The sequence below is a fragment of the Corythoichthys intestinalis genome, chromosome 9, assembly GCF_030265065.1.
Source record: "Corythoichthys intestinalis isolate RoL2023-P3 chromosome 9, ASM3026506v1, whole genome shotgun sequence".
Lineage (NCBI taxonomy): Eukaryota > Metazoa > Chordata > Actinopteri > Syngnathiformes > Syngnathidae > Corythoichthys > Corythoichthys intestinalis.
In genome coordinates, this window is record NC_080403.1 from 32,673,065 (window position 1) to 32,690,766 (window position 17,702).

Here is a 17,702-nt window from a genome sequence, read left to right on the forward strand (position 1 = left end):
GCCATGCTCATTGGCACCTCGTCAGGAAAGAAAGAGGTCCTGTTGATATTCTCCATCTCTGAAAGCATTTAGTCACAGACTGCTGCCCCAAATTTTGATCCGATTGTGTAAGAGACCAAATCGGCTAAGAATGCATGTTACATCAAAACTGCGAATGATGACGCAACTTCAATTTAGTGACAGTGTTGCCAGCTAAATAAAGAGACCAGGAGTTGGGTGGACAATTCTAGTGAAATACAGAAACTTTGCATTATGGTTAATGATGCTGATCGTTTATTAATGTACCAACAGATTTTTTTTTTTTTTTTTTTTGCATTGTTCCAACATTTTCCCTGCTCTAAGCCAGACAGTACAGTAGCGTGGGACATCTGTATATGAAGAGACTTTTTTCTGAAAAGATGAGCACATTAAGATGAAAATATTTACAAAGTATTGTAAACAAAGAGGTGGAAAATGGAAATGAAACTTGTCAAAAGAGTATGTTGTCATGGGCAAGAGCAAGGAACCAAGTTAAGGAGGGATGCAGTCCATAGTAAGTCTTCAGTGAAACCTTTTGGATCTACGGCAACCATGGAGAGAGTGTTATTATGGAATAATTGGAAAACAAATAAAAACTAACGCTTTGGAGAGAAGCGCTAAGACAAAACACAATTCACGCTGGTCACCGTTTCAAAAGCTGTGGAAAAATAAGAACAAAGAAACCTTTGATTGAAGACAAAAATAACTTCACAGTGTAGAAGAAAATACAAAACTCCAGGAAATAAGTTTGTCAAGACTGCTTGTAAAGTGCCATTACATACCGGGTATCATCAAGGGATCAAGCCATTTTTTAACAGGATGAGCTAAAACGCATGACTGGAGCACAAACATATATATTGAACATGTTCAAAAATATTCTCGTATTTGTTTACGGAACTTAACTGCAAGCTGAATATAAAGCTAGTGTGTAATGCACTATGTATGCACTGAGAGAAATACAAGCCACCTTGAGCTGAACAGGCAGACAAAAGGCATCAAGTTGCATGGGAGCCATTGTGTCATCTGGTCCACTAAAGGACTTTCTCCTGTATTTGCGAGGTTACTTATGGTGTTTAATCCTGATTCATAATGCTGATTTTCCATACAAGGCTGTAAGTGGCTGGAGCATCCGAATTCACCACATAGAACCCTTAAAAGAAGGACAAACAGCTGCAGACATCAGGTCCGCGTTGCTCGCGTTGCCAAGCTCAGCGAGATTTCAACTACAGTACAGCTGTTCTGTGGCGCCCTCATGTGGAGCTCAACATAGTGAGCTGATGCAGCTTTCCCAGCTGTGACATCAGTCGCTTCATGCGGTGTTTGAGCTGAGGCAGACGCGCCAGAGGGTCGGGAGGCTCTAGTTCCCCTGTGTAGTCCAACCAGCTCTCCAGCACTGAATAGAAACACAAAATAAATGAGGGTTAAATAATAATTTAAAAAAAAAAAAAAAAATCTCTAGCCTTCTTAGCATATGCCGTTGACACTGTGACATCAATTCAGTTGACTTAATCCCACTACTTGGGTTCAAAGACTTCAAGGATTCAAATAGTAATATCCAGCATTTCCTTGAAGATAAAACGGTACCTCCCTAACAAATATCAGCCAAAACTAAAAATTAGCGCATGAGTTATATAACTATATAACTGAAGACTAACATCTTAAATATCAAGTCAAATGCAAGACTCAAAAAGGGCCACTTTGATCAAATCGCTGACCTTTTTTTCAGAAACTAAAACTAATTCTAAATTTCCTCATAGTTAGCATAGGTCATTGATTAGATTCTTACTTGAATTCTTTGGCATAATGCTGATTTGATATGTATCTAGATTAGACATGTGCCTATTACCGGTTTCAAGGTATACTGGGATATGAAACGTCTAGGGCTGCAGCTATCGAATATTTTAGGAATTGAGTAATCGACTGAAAATTCTATCGATCAATCAAGTAATCGGATAAAACAAATATTTTTTTATGTAAAGAGCAATTATAAATATACATGAGAAAACAAGACATTTAATCTAATATTGAACCATTTTCAGTCAATCAATGTATTTATTTTAGATGTACATTGTTGAAAACAGCCAACAATTGCCTCTCAGATGTGACTAGAAAAAAAAAAAAAAAAGTCATTCACTGCTTTCACTCAAAAAACTTTTAGATCTTATAAAAAATATATTCTTACCTAAAAATGCCATTACGCTTGATAACACACATCACTGAAAAGTTAGGTGTTTTTCCCACGTGTTTTAATTAAATTTCCATTTGTGTCAAGCTATTTTTAAGTTCTAGTGAAGTTTTAAGTTAGTCTAAACTGTAAGTCCTGATAGGATTGAGTGTTCAAAATACAGTGCCTTGCAAAAGTATTCGGCCCCCTTGAACCTTGCAACCTTTCGCCACATTTCAGGCTTCAAACATAAAGATATAAAATTTTAATTTTTTGTCAAGAATCAACAACAAGTGGGACACAATCGTGAAGTGGGACAAAATTTATTGGATAATTTAAACTTTTTTAACAAATAAAAAACTGAAAAGTGGGGCGTGCAATATTATTCGGCCCCCTTGCGTTAATACTTTGTAGCGCCACCTTTTGCTCCAATTACAGCTGCAAGTCGCTTGGGGTATGTTTCTATCAGTTTTGCACATCAAGAGACTGACATTCTTGCCCATTCTTCCTTGCAAAACAGCTCGAGCTCAGTGAGGTTGGATGGAGAGTGTTTGTGAACAGCAGTCTTCAGCTCTTTCCACAGATTCTCGATTGGATTCAGGTCTGGACTTTGACTTGGCTATTCTAACACCTGGATACGTTTATTTTTGAACCATTCCATTGTAGATTTGGCTTTATGTTTTGGATCATTGTCCTGTTGGAAGATAAATCTCCGTCCCAGTCTCAGGTCTTGTGCAGATACCAACAGGTTTTCTTCCAGAATGTTCCTGCATTTGCTGCATCCATCTTCCCGTCAATTTTAACCATTTTCCCTGTCCCTGCTGAAGAAAAGCAGGCCCAAACCATGATGCTGCCACCACCATATTTGACAGTGGGGATGGTGTGTTCAGGGTGATGAGCTGTGTTGCTTTTACGCCAAACATATCGTTTTGCATTGTGGCCAAAAAGTTCCATTTTGGTTTCATCTGACCAGAGCACCTTCTTCCACATGTTTGGTGTGTCTCCCAGGTGGCTTGTGGCAAACTTTAAACGAGACTTTTTATGGATATCTTTGAGAAATGGCTTTCTTCTTGCCACTCTTCCATAAAGGCCAGATTTGTGCAGTGTATGACTGATTGTTGTCCTATGGACAGACTCTCCCACCTCAGCTGTAGATCTCTGCAGTTCATCCAGAGTGATCATGGGCCTCTTGGCTGCATCTCTGATCAGTTTTCTCCTTATTTGAGAAGAAAGTTTGGAAGGACGGCCGGGTCTTGGTAGATTTGCAGTGGTCTGATGATCCTTCTATTTCAATATGATGGCTTGCACAGTGCTCCTTGAGATGTTTAAAGCTTGGGAAATCATTTTGTATCCAAATCCGGCTTTAAACTTCTCCACAACAGTATCTCGGACCTGCCTGGTGTGTTCCTTGGTTTTCATAATGCTCTCTGCACTTTAAACAGAACCCTGAGACTATCACAGAGCAGGTGCATTTATACGGAGACTTGATTACACACAGGTGGATTTTATTTATCATCATCGGTCATTTAGGACAACATTGGATCATTCAGAGATCCTCACTGAACTTCTGGAGTGAGTTTGCTGCACTGAAAGTAAAGGGGCCGAATAATATTGCACGCCCCACTTTTCAGTTTTTTATTTGTTAAAAAAGTTTAAATTATCCAATAAATGTTGTTCCACTTCACGATTGTGTCCCACTTGTTGTTGATTCTTGACAAAAAAATTAAATTTCATATCTTTATGTTTGAAGCCTGAAATGTGGCGAAAGGTTGCAAGATTCAAGGGGGCCGAATACTTTTGCAAGGCACTGTAGATGTATCGTAACATATCAAGTTATAATATGGCGGGGCTATTTATATGCGTTCCTGAATGCACTGCGGGGTGAGGGAGGTGCGGGAGAGCGAGCGACCTGTTGTTGTTGTTGTGGTTCTAGCGGGTGCGTGTGTGTCGGCTTTGTCAGACAGCAGTCGTGTGTTGGTTGTTCCACAAGTTCCCAAAAAATAAATAATTGCAACCTAAGGAAGCGGGTGACTCTTTGTCAACATTACAGTATGATACCTGCTGTATTGGAGCACATTAGGGACCAGTGCTACTTAGTGTTTTATCCAGCAATGACTACTGAGCTAAAATTGACAGTTAGCATTATTAAGTTTTAATTTTACACCCTCATCACTCTACAGCGCTAGGTTTTCACAGATTAAATAAAGCCTGTATGTAAGACACGTTAGCAACGCATCGACAGTGGTCATAATGTTTCTCAATTATTTTCTGTCACGCCCCCCCAAGGAAGACGTAAATGTTTCGCGCCCCCCCAAACTCTCTGTCGCCACTGTAAATAGTATCATTTGTCTATAAAATTACTATTATACATACGCATCTGCCTAACATTGTGTCCTTTTTTTCTAATAAAGAAAAAAACTAACATAGATCAACTTATAATAAAGTATTATTAACATTAGTATTAGTATTAGTATTATTAGTATTATTAACATTGTTTTGTTTGTAACAGAGAAGACTTGACGTGCATCAATTTGCCTGAATTTAAAAAAAAAAAAAATTCACATCCAAACTAAAAAATACACTCAAGGTACATTTTTGACCATTTGTTACAGAAAAATAAAATGTAATAAAATCAGTAAATAATACCTAATTAAAATTGATTAGAAACATTCACTCATGAGGACAACGTGCCAAAAAAATTTGACTGAAAAAACAAATCTGAATAAAAGGGGAAAAAAAGTGTCTTGGACAGGACAGTTTTTATTTTTGCTGCTTACAGTATTTACCTCCTTTGCCATGGTGTGGAGTTATTTTGCAGTTAGCATGCTAACAATGCTCACTGGCTTACTGATATAACACTGACAAAGCAGGACGATTGTTGGCAATATTCGGCACGTTTTCACTGAAAAAATCAAGCGGCTTAACAATGAGATTGGGGTCTAATGTCTTTAAGTGGCGTCTTAATTGATTTGGCTTCTTGCTGTCTGCTATAATTATTTTTAGACACAGTAAACAGTGGTCTTTCATCATCACCCACTGTATTAAAAGTCAAAGCTAAAAGGCAAACGGCACGAAAAAAGCGCATTCACGGCGGCCGAGGTAGAACCGTAGGTGAGGGCAGTCGTCGTGACAATCCCAAGCCAAAAATGGCACTTCTCGGGCGGCGACGTGAGAACAGGTGTAGCTGACAAGACAGTGGGTCGCTGCGTGAGTGAGTCCGGTCGGAAAACGGCTTTCGAAAACGGCGGTGGTGTATGCACACTGCTCTTCATATCTGTTGTCTGTGTGTGCTGAATGCTCTTCCTTAGTTCAAAAATACTGCGCGCACTCTGAAAATGAGAGCGCCACTGCCACCTACTGAGTGGATGTGCAAGTACACTTTATTCCAGTACAGCAAAAAAATATGACGGTCATATAGTAAGCCTTTTTTTTTTTTTGTCATAAAAAAATAAAACATAACATTGGTATGAAATTTTGTTGTTTAATTTTGCTATATTAGAAATGTGGTCTTTTTATATGTTTAAAATACTGTACAAACACACACAAACAAAATATTTATCATATCGTTTTCACTCTATCGAACCCTATCGTTCTTAAACCGTATCGAATCGTATCGAATCGCTCGGCCTTAAAGATGTATCGTTTTTTAATCGAATTATAACCTGTGTATCTAGATACATATCGAATCGGCTTCATGACAGAGATTCCCAACCCTAGTAAATATCCAGTAAATCTTAGATGTATTGATAGTATAACAAGGACTCGGCTATCATGATCGCAAAAACCGGTTATCATTGTCCACACCATTGCTTTGCTAGTTTTATGTACCAAGCGATGTGTAAATGAATGACACATAATTAGCTTGAACTTCACTAATGCCGCACACTGCCTTCCCCACTGCTCGGCCCCAAGGATCGCCGAACTTCTAGTGACACACAGCACACATCACATGAACAACTACCACTCACAGTCGTGGTTGTCTCAACTTCCCATCATGCATTTCGATCGTGACGGGCGTGTCACAACTATGCCAGAGCAAACAAAACCACAGTCGCGCATGCTAAAACAATGGACAAACAACACGAGCGCTGACGCCAGCTTGCCAGGCGAAAGTTACGAATGACAGCGATTGATTTTCAACGCACGTCAGACTCTGAAGTGAAGACTGCAGCCAGATTTGTAAGGGACAGAGAGTGAGTTTTTAACCCTGAAAAATAACCCACTACAATGGCACGACCTGCTGGAGATATTGTTTCCACGAAACGCAGTCTACTTAAACATGAACATGTGGATCAGTTGATCTTCCTCAAGAAAAATCTGCCCTTCAAAAAAGATATGGACAGTGATGAGGAATAAAAATGTGGAAGCACAGGCATAAGTAAATGACTTTAAACTTTAGGTTAAAATAATGATTATTGACCGCATCTGGCTAAAATGCCATGTTTTTATTCCCCCAATTATACCAGAGGTAAAGAATAATAGCATTATGCTTTATTTATTATTTATTTATTATGATAACACTAGCAGGTTTAATTCTTTATTTCTAGAGCTCCTGCATATAATTTTAGTTTGTAAGATGTTTACGTTGAAAGGTTGCACTTAAATTACCTACCTCTTGTGTTCAAAACACCAGGAAATAAAGAGATTGAATTGCTGCACTTTATTGTTGTCTGTCGCTGGAGTTTTTTTTTTATCATCAATCCCAGCCAACAAAATGATGGTCATCTAGTTTGCCTTATTTTTTTTTTCATGTCTCAAACATAAACATACATTGGTATGAACTTTTGTTGTTTAATTTTGCTTGTAGAAATTTGGTCTTTTTTATCCGTTTAAAATACTGTAAGAACAAACAACAAATGTTTACTATCGTATCATTTTCACACTGTGTCGAACCGCATCGTTCTTAAATTGTATCGAATGGTATTGAATCGCTCTGCCTTAAAAAATTATCGTTTTTTAATCGAATCGTAACCTGTGTATCTAGATACATATCGAATCGGCTTCATGCCAGAGATTCCCAACCCTACTATTTTATATCCACTATGTGAAATCCTAAATTCCTTGTCAATTAAGACTTACCATCCAACTCTCGCTCAAGAAAGTCCATCCTGTGTGTGACTTCGTCTTGAACTGCATCGATGTGATCCAGCAGGTTGATCTGCCACTGTTGTTGTTGCTTGCAGTTATCAGCACTTTCTTCTGAATGACTCCAAACCTCTTTCTTCATTTCAACATCTGACCATGAACCTCCAGACGTAGCCTAGAGTAATATGTTATGTAGTCAATTGTCACTTAAATGAGCTTAACTGATTGACTGCAAAGAACAAACCTTGTTGCTCATGCTGATCGATCTAGGTTTGTCCGTCTCTAGCAAGCTGCCGAAGCGCTGCTCACGCTCCAGTAGCTCTTCAGTGCTTCTCATGCTGTCCTCCAGCTCTGAGCCCTGTCGGGTCTCAACGACCAGTCTCTGTTCCACCGCTGGATAGTAGGCCCGTGGTTTTTGGTAGCAGTGTTCGCTGGTGATGTAAGAGTCCTGAAATGAAGGGAACGGGGACGAGGAGCAGGATGAAGTGGTGGCAGCGGCTCGGCTAAGCTTTTCCAGGGCATTGGACATTAAAATCTCTCCCCGACTCATGTCTTCATCTGGAGTGACAGGAGAGGGAGCAGCATCACTGCCTTGATAAGAGTCTGAGCATGTTGGTGGCCTTGCAACTCTCTTCCAAGGTTGGCGCCACAACTTTAGGTCGGGATGAGTGTTCTTCCTTTGGAGCAAAAACATAAAAAGTTATCAGAAAAGCAGAAAATTTGTTTTAGGGGGATAAAAACCTACAGCTTCATGCATGCTCCGTGGACTCACTGTAAAATATTTAACTTCAGCTGCAGTCCATTGAGGATCTCGACCACATGGTGCACATCTCCCAGCAGTTGGTGTGTGGTAGTTATTTTCTTGGCATTTTGGTGGGAGTAGTTTTCTTCCAAGAACGACAGGCCGTACATGTGGCCATTGCTCAACCATTCGCGGTCATACCAGTAGCGCAGACTCTGCCTCTGGCCTGGAATTACACATACATTTGCAATGATAAATTGGTGCACAATAACACTTTAATTTTGTCTTTGGAAAAAAGAAGTACCTAATGAACATTAGTAAATTGTTGTTTGGATTACTTATGATGACTTTACTGGCTCCTTCAATATCAAATTAGGCCATAAATAGCTCCGAAATGTCCGAGTTTGACACGTCTAGATTACAGCATCAGTGACCAGAAGAATGACAAAGCATATTAACTCAAAAGGTCCTCTCACCTGGAGGGTCTCGGCAAATATAACAAGCATATTTATCTGGAACATTGTCCTCCAGCAAGCCCATGCAGGTACCATGCTGCCAGCATAAGCATTCTTCACACTGACGAACAAAATGAAGACAACCGTCAAACACTCAAGGAAAATTCTTGAAACTATACCAACCAGATATTCATAAATAATAACCTGGATCATGAAATCATTCTCTTCTTCCACCTCGCAGATGCATCGCACGATTTCTTGGTCGTCACCATCGGCACCACAGTCCAGGCTCTGGGGTGGGGTGGTAACATCTACATCCAACCCGTAGTCTTCGTCACTCCACCCACAGCTGTCAGTGGACCAATCACTGAAGCTTTCGTCGTCTAGATTTCAGGACAAACCGAAAATTAGCTGTCAATAAAAGCAAAACAAATCTAGCGTGGTATGAAAAAGTTTGGGCACACCTGATAATTATTAAGATTATAGACCATTGGTTGTATGGATCAGCAAGTTCAGTTAAATATATATAGTAGACAAACGTTAATTTTTGGGAAGTGAAAAAAAGTTTAAATAATTTTTGCACTTTTTGCATCGAAACAAAAAATACAAAAGAAAAATTTCATCAATATTTACTATATCCTCTTTTTGCAAAAAAATAACAGCCTCCAATCTATTGAAAACTACAGGTTTTCAATAATATTCAGGTCTGGGGACTGAAATGGCCAGAACATTCTACCTTTTTCTCTGCATGAATGCCTTTATAGATTTTGAGCAGGGTTCAGGGTTGTCTTGTAGAAGCATCCAGCCCTGACGCAATTTCAACTTTGTCATTGATTCTATCGTTCTGAAGTATCTGCCTATACCAACTGGAATCAATAAGACCTTCGACTTTAATCAAGATTGCAAGTAACTGCACTGGATGACCACCAAACTTTACTGTGGGTAGCGAGTGTTTATCTCGGAATGCTGTGTTCTTCATCCTCCATGCATTCCTCTCCTTGTTTTGTCCAAATAACTCAGTTTTAGTTTTATCAGTCCATAGTACCTTACAACAAATACCACTGTACAACTGAACGAACAATGACACCACCTGCTGCAAGGTTATGTTTTAACCCCCCTCCGTTTTAACATATTTGTCTACTATATGATATACAGTGCCTTGCAAAAGTATTCGGCCCCCTTGAATCTTGCAACCTTTCGCCACATTTCAGGCTTCAAACAAAGATATGAAATTTAATTTTTTTGTCAAGAATCAACAACAAGTGGGACACAATCGTGAAGTGGAACAACATTTATTGGATAATTTAAACTTTTTTAACAAATAAAAAACTGAAAAGTGGGGCGTGCAATATTATTCGGCCCCTTTACTTTCAGTGCAGCAAACTCACTGCAGAAGTTCAGTGAGGATCTCTGAATGATCCAGTGTTGTCCTAAATGACCGATCATGATAAATAGAATCTACCTGTGTGTAATCAAGTCTCCATATAAATGCACCTGCTCTGTGATAGTCTCAGGGTTCTGTTTAAAGTGCAGAGAGCATTATGAAAACCAAGGAACACACCAGGTAGGTCCGAGATACTGTTGTGGAGAAGTTTAAAGCCGGATTTGGATACAAAAAGATTTCCCAAGCTTTAAACATCTCAAGGAGCACTGTGCAAGCCATCATATTGAAATGGAAGGAGCATCAGTCCACTGCAAATCTACCAAGACCCGGCCATCCTTCCAAACTTTCTTCTCAAACAAGGAGAAAACTGATCAGAGATGCAGCTAAGAGGCCCATGATCACTCTGGATGAACTGCAGAGATCTACAGCTGAGGTGGGAGAGTCTGTCCATAGGACAACAATCAGTCGTACACTGCACAAATCTGGCCTTTATAGTGAGTGGCAAGAAGAAAGCCATTTCTCAAAGATATCCATAAAAAGTCTCGTTTAAAGTTTGCCACAAGCCACCTGGGAGACACACCAAACATGTGGAAGAAGGTGCTCTGGTCAGATGAAACCAAAATCGAACTTTTTGGCCACAATGCAAAACGATATGTTTGGCGTAAAAGCAACACAGCTCATCACCCTGAACACACCATCCCCACTGTCAAACATGGTGGTGGCAGCATCATGGTTTGGGCCTGCTTTTCTTCAGCAGGGACAGGGAAGATGGTTAAAATTGACGGGAAGATGGATGCAGCCAAATGCAGGAACATTCTGGAAGAAAACCTGTTGGTATCTGCACAAGACCTGAGACTGGGACGGAGATTTATCTTCCAACAGGACAATGATCCAAAACATAAGGCCAAATCTACAATGGAATGGTTCAAAAATAAACATATCCAGGTGTTAGAATGGCCAAGTCAAAGTCCAGACCTGAATCCAATCGAGAATCTGTGGAAAGAGCTGAAGACTGCTGTTCAGAAACACTCTCCACCCAACCTCACTGAGCTCGAGCTGTTTTGCAAGGAAGAATGGGCAAGAATGTCAGTCTCTCGATGTGCAAAACTGATAGAAACATACCCCAAGCGACTTGCAGCTGTAATTGGAGCAAAAGGTGGCGCTACAAAGTATTAACGCAAGGGGGCCGAATAATATTGCACGCCCCACTTTTCAGTTTTTTATTTGTTAAGAAAGTTTAAATTATCCAATAAATTTTGTTCCACTTCACGATTGTGTCCCACTTGTTGTTGATTCTTGACAAAAAATTAAAATTTTATATCTTTATGTTTGAAGCCTGAAATGTGGCGAAAGGTTGCAAGGTTCAAGGGGGCCGAATACTTTTGCAAGGCACTGTATTTAACTGAAATTCCTGATCCATACAACCAATGATTTATAGTATAAAGAAATTTTGAAAATTACCAGGGGTGCTCATACATTATCATACTACTGTTTGTCTCTTTCAAACTATTATGATCCATCTTCTCCAATCATCAACAGTTTGAACTTGGTTAAAAAATTCATGGAATGGGTGATAAAATGACAGATAAAAAGAGCAGTCCAGTAGTTAATCAAATATGAGTACGTTGAAGCAATAACATTAAAGGAGGAGGGAAACTTTGGATCCCAGCGTAAAGAACATTTTAACAATTTGAGGAAAAGAAAAAAAAAATTCCTTTTTATGATGCTTAATAGTGGAGAAAATGGCAATAAAAGTCAGTATTTATAATATACAAGAAGTAGACGGACATGCTGTCAGCCGACATTTTGATAATGTCAGAAAAGTTCTGGCTAATCAAATGTGATTTTTTTTTTTAGATAGTCCACTATTGCTCGTGACGTCAGTTATACCCCAAATTTCCTAAGCAATTGTGCAGAAAATATTGCTTACATACTTGTCGTCACTGAAATAGTCGTGTTTCTATGCACACAGATTTTACTCGGGAGAAAAAAAGGGAACGATGTGAAGTCTGTCTTTCTCTTGCTGCTTTAGAATGGTCTGTGTTGCCGTAGGTCGGTCTATTTTGCCATATTTTTTTCTGTGTGGCATATCTGTGGCTCCCAATCTGCAGGTCTGCTGTGCTCAGTCGCTTCATACAAGAATTTCATATGCAGATGTTTACTCGCAAAAACGATAAAGAAAAGGAGATGGCTGTGCCAGCACGTCAATGTGTTTGGCTTTCAGCTGTACGAAAAGGCGGACCGGGGATCTGACAGCTAACTGTGGGCAGCACGAGAGTAGGATAGAGGTGGAAGCCAGGCATTAAAACAATCCGTTTGCCCATAAATTCCACGGGAGGTCTTTCCTCAGTACACTAGGGCTGCAGCTATCGAATATTTTAGTAATCGAGTAATCGGCTGAAATTCTATCGATTAATCGAGTAATCGGATAAAACATATATTTTTAGGTGAAGAGCAATTATAAATATACACGAGAAAACAAGACATTTCATCTAATATTGAACCATTTTCAGTCAATGTCTTTATTTTTGATGTACATTGTTGAAAAAAGCCAACAATTGCATCTCAGATGTAACTAGAATAAAAAAAGATTAATTCACTGCTTTCACTCAAAAAAACTTTTAGATCTTATATATATTTCTTACCTAAAAATGCCGTTACGCTTGATAACACACATCACTCAAAAGTTAGGTGTTTTTCCCAAGTGTTTCAATTGAATTTCTATTTGTGTCAAGCTATTTTAAAGTTGTAGTTAAGTTTTAAGTTAGTCTAAACAGTAAGTCTTGATAGGATTTTGAGTTTTTGCATTGTTCAAAATAAATGTATGATACCTGCTGTATTGGGGCACATTAGGGACCAGTGCTACTTGGTGTTTTATCCAGCAATGACTACTGAGCTAAAATTGACAGTTAGCATTATTAAGTTTTTATTTTACACCCTCATCACTCTACAGCGCTGTTTTCACAGATTAAATAAAGCCTGTGTGTAAGACACTTTAGCCACAAATTGACAGTGGTCATAATTAATAGAAACCTAGCCCTCTGCAGGGCTAACGTTACGTGAGCGACAGTAACGTTAATCTCATTTATTAGCGCTTAAAAGTTTACTGCTTTAAGATGGCGGCTGTTTACTAACGCCGCTGACGCTGTCATTTCGCATCTAGTTCAACATACATGCGATCTCTATGAGACGCATCAGACGCTACCTGATACCACCGTAGCATCATGCGGGCTAGTTCTTAGTAATGTCGGCGTCGTTTGTAGCGGCTGTCGGCTGCAGTAAGTTTTTTTTTTTTTTTTCCCATTGCTTCCTCCTCCTAAAATTACTCAGATCAGTTTTTAAACTCGAGTTACTCGAGTATTCGTTTCAGCTCTATAGACCCTACTCACCTACGTCACAAAATGACGTGTCGCTGTATCCGGCGCCATATTGTCCGTATTTTTTAGACCTCTTCTCATTGTTTTCAATTAGTCGTGCAAGTTATAGAGCAATTCATGGAAGCCCCGGTGTTATCTGACGCTGTAAACTCATTGGATGCATTGCATAAAAGGCGTTATGTGGAAAAGCTTCAGTTTATCCATTCGCCAGATCCATATTTGATGTCTAAATCGATGTTTTTCGACCCGCTGTCTTCGCCGTCTTTGCCTGACATCTGCTACCCTGATATGTACAACTATCTTGTCCACACAAAATCAGCCTATTCTCACGAAAGTTTGAAAAACTATAAGAGCTTGGAGGCTTATTAATACTTCGTTGCTGGTTGGGTGAAACAGGTCCTCGTCCACGAAAATTCAGCAGGAATCTATCTTGTGCTCGAGAAGGTGAGTTACGAAATTTTCAATACAAAATCTTTTGTTCTTGCTAACATCCACTGTCAAGTCTAATGTATTTCATGTCATTTGTCAGTGGAGCTGGGGCTTTTAATGTTTATATGGTTTAGCGATAGCACTCTCACTACATACATATATGATATGTAATAAATATGAAGTGCGATAGCACTACTCCAGATTGTCCCAAGTTGAATTTATTTTTTGGCTTTTGACCTCAATAGTGAAATTGTAAATTAATTGTCTGACAACTGTCTTATTATCCCCTTATAATTATATATTTTCAGGTAGTTCATTCACAACGTCTGAGTGTATGTTGTCGGCGATTAGCCTCGCAATGATCTTAATTGTGGTTGTCAGCCCAAAACCCTCTAAATATATATTAAATGCATCTTACCAGATATAAAATGACTACTACATAATCTGTGGTAGTCGTTTGGAGCCCAGTTTTCTCGTCGAATTGCAGCAGTCCATCTCGCTCTCCTCTCCGGGTCTCTCGGAATACGGTAAAACTTCAAGTCTCTCCGTCTATCTTCTCTGTTTTTGCAACCGACCGCCACACACGACTTCACCATTTTGATTATTAATGTTAACGCGCAGAAAAACACGCCATAATAGGAGGAATTTACAAAGCGTTAATGCATTAACATGACGAGTAGACGGACAACATGGCGCGTGGGCGTGGCTGTGACGTCACGTGAGTAGGGTCTATAGTACATGCTATTTTCATTGCGAAAAAGGAGAAAAATGAAAGGGAACAAGTGAAAAAAAGACACCGCGTAGGATTACATGCTGGTTGCAAAATGTGAAACGGCCTGATGGAAAAATAGAAAGAATGCAACACCAGAACAGGTAACGGTAACTTTAAAAATATGTGCTAATTTTGTGTTTTGCTTCAAAATAACTACGTTTGCTGATTATCAGAGCTTATGTGCTGTGCGCTAACAATGCATGCTAACAGAGTATTCTATCGCAAAGAGTGCACAAACATCAGAGTATCTGCCACTGATATGTGACAGTGTGTCATACTGTACATTTATGTAAGTATGATAAGCGATTCGTCTACACATTGATTTCTTGGTTGCTTTTTTTAACACGATGATTCGTCTCCCAATGAAGACGCTATCTCTCGACTGGTCCCAAACCGTGAGCCAGCAGCCCAACCGCCTCTCGTTTTACAACAATTTGAGAATGACTCATCACTCGAACCGAGTTTGGAACTTATGGAACGTATGCCATTTTATTTTGCCTCGCAGTGCGAAACTGATAAGGCTACAGCCTCCTGTGACGTTCAGACATATCCTGGATTGGAGTCGGTAGGCTACCTCCAGAAAAAAGGAGCTTGGGTATAAATGATGTCACATTTGTCCCAACATGGCAGCGAATATGAGTTATTTTTTGTGTTCAAATATTTTCAAAATATATCTAATCAAAATTATAAGAAATTTGTGATTTGCCTTATTTAGATTATTTGAGCAGCCGTTTTTCACATAAAGGTCGTGAATACTACAGCTTCCCTCTTCCTTTAACACGTTTGTTCTACGCTACATGAAGCAACATTAAAACACAATAAGCACGTTTGATGAAGCAAATGATGGCTATAGCATTAACAGGACAGGAGAGAAAGCCATAAACATTCACACGCATACTGCACAAACAAATACACATAAACAGATACCCACCATCCACATTTATCTCCAATGAGTCGCTGTATCCAGGCCTGCCGCGGTAGGCCTCACGCTTGTAATTGTGCGAGGGGGGATATTTGAATGGCATTTTCAATTTGGGTGGAGGGCACAGTACTGAGAAGTCAATATTCTCCTCACTACCAGTGCAGTCTGTTAATACAGGGGAGGGGGAAGCAGATGTAGAACAAGTTGGAACATTTATTTCATTAGGCATAGAACTTTGTCCATTAGGGGGAGACAAAACATTTTTCTGAACATTGGGATCAAATGAAGAGCAGTTACTGGGGGCAAGCTTTGTTTTAAGATTGTCAAGAATATTTAGGAAAAGCTTAGTCAGTACGATGTAGTACAGCGACACCACTGCAAACTACAACCACAATCGCGAACATATTTAATAGTGATGCACGATAATACATTTTTCAACCGGTACCAATAACCGATAATTTCCTCCTCATTCCAACCGATAATGTCAAGCCGATAATTCTATTAAAAGATTTATGTAAAATTTTAAAGTATACACAAAAGAAAATATACTGTGCAAAAACATAATTTATTGCTCTTTTTTTCAACATAAAATATGAACAAGTCATCAGTTCAAACATCTAAATAATGACAGATTGTCTGACATTGTGTAATGGTAAACCTTTGGCAACAATTACTTACTGAGTAAATACCTAAGTTGCACAAAAATGCCTTTAAAAGTAAGCCATTCCTAACATATATAACATTAATACACTGCAAAACACACCTCCTTAAAACTAGTCAGTTTTAAGTGTAAATCTATTGGAAATAAGTGAAATTATCTGCCATCGCTTCAAGTGTATTTCTCTCAGATTTCTTGGAAGAAAAATAGCTAGCTGAAAATAATCTTAACAGCCTTGTTTTAAGCAATACATTATTATACTTAATCCTATTAAAAAAAAAAAAAAAAAAAACTGAAGAAGGAAAATTTTGAATAATATTTGTGGCTACAGAATATTGATTTAAGAATTTGATTATCTACTGGGACTGTAATTGAGCAGAGAAATAAGTTAAATAATTTGAAAAGTGATTGCTAATGTTATATGCTTTGTTGCACGCTGTGAAAATGATTAACTCAAAAGAGCGAGATGTCATGTACCCATTCCGCAGCGCTTTGTTTACATTTGCGGCTTTCACGACATTTGCTTTACAGCAGCTAAACTGCTACACGGCAGTACTATTTGGACGGAGTTGGAGCTCGCATCCGCGTGCGTGTTGTTTTGTGCCTGAGTTTTGTTAAGCCGAAAATAAAGGCAGCGTTACAAAGTCATCTGACCCTTCGTCATTTTACATACTGAATGCATTATTGACTGGCTGACTTCGTTTTCTCCATGTTTAAATTATCATCTAACCACTGTGCCGTCATGATAATCTTGCTTACCTGACATCACTTTTTCATGAAGAATGGTGGTCGTATAAACTGCATTATTTTTTTATCCAGGGCTTTGGTTCTCGGGTCATTTAGGTTAAAAAAAAAAAAAAAAAAAAAGTGTCTCGTCTCGGCGGTAGCTACGTTCGTACCGGATAATCCGCCCGCCCCGGCCGGTTCGCCACGGCATATTCGGTTCCTGGCTCTGCTCGCACGCCGTGGGGGAACGCTCGAGAAACTTGAGGCCGGGGAACCGGGCTCGACCCGCCCCACCTATGGCGAGGCGGTGGCCTGCCGGACCGGCTAGAGCGGCGGGCTCCGTCGGAGGACGGTTACTTGCCGACTATCGGTCTCCAGTCGTGCCAGTGTTTAGCCTTAGATGCGAATTTACCACCCGCCTTGGGCTGCATTCCCAAACAGCCCGACTCTGTATCGTCACAAGCCCTGTAGTTTAAAGTGCCTGTGACACGAAAAAGCATGTTTATTTCATAATACACGCGGTATTTTATGCTCCTGAATGATATGGACCGCTTGGATGTGTGTGGAAGCGATCGCTATTTTTATTTAGTTTTTTGAATCCCGCGCCAGGAAAATGAGTGACTTCCGGCTTCGGTCTTGCATTAAGGAGGAGGGCGCTGTGACGTGTACGGTAGAAGACGTCCTCTTCACACTACAGTGTACTGTTGTGTATGAGGACGAAGGATTCAGCTGATTTTGCGGATTAATACTTTTATTTTTTGCATCACGCCAGCCAAACGGCTGCAGAAAAATCATTCTGTATGCGTTCTGTTTGGAGTTTCAAAAGGTTCCCATTCACCGTGGATATTTACTGTGGGACCATTGGACTTTGATGAAGTGAGTAAACATCTTGTTTTGTATTATGTCAAATACGAATACAGCGATTACAAAGTAAACACTACAAACTTCCTTTAAATGAAGGACTACTTAC

General features: G+C 39.5%; 1 protein-coding gene across 1 annotated transcript in view; it reads right to left on the reverse strand.

The window, feature by feature from the left end:
- Window positions 1–250: 250 nt before the first annotated feature.
- Window positions 251–17,702, reverse strand: part of phf20a (PHD finger protein 20, a) — a 37,152-nt gene continuing 19,700 nt past the window's right edge. The window contains exons 11-17 of the mRNA XM_057846100.1: window positions 15,358–15,513; window positions 8,669–8,847; window positions 8,486–8,585; window positions 8,040–8,235; window positions 7,512–7,944; window positions 7,262–7,442; window positions 251–1,411 (exon numbers count right to left, since the gene is read on the reverse strand). Of these exons, the coding sequence (XP_057702083.1) occupies window positions 1,269–1,411; window positions 7,262–7,442; window positions 7,512–7,944; window positions 8,040–8,235; window positions 8,486–8,585; window positions 8,669–8,847; window positions 15,358–15,513 (1,388 nt within the window). The 3' untranslated portion in view covers window positions 251–1,268. The remainder of the gene's footprint in view (window positions 1,412–7,261; window positions 7,443–7,511; window positions 7,945–8,039; window positions 8,236–8,485; window positions 8,586–8,668; window positions 8,848–15,357; window positions 15,514–17,702) is intronic.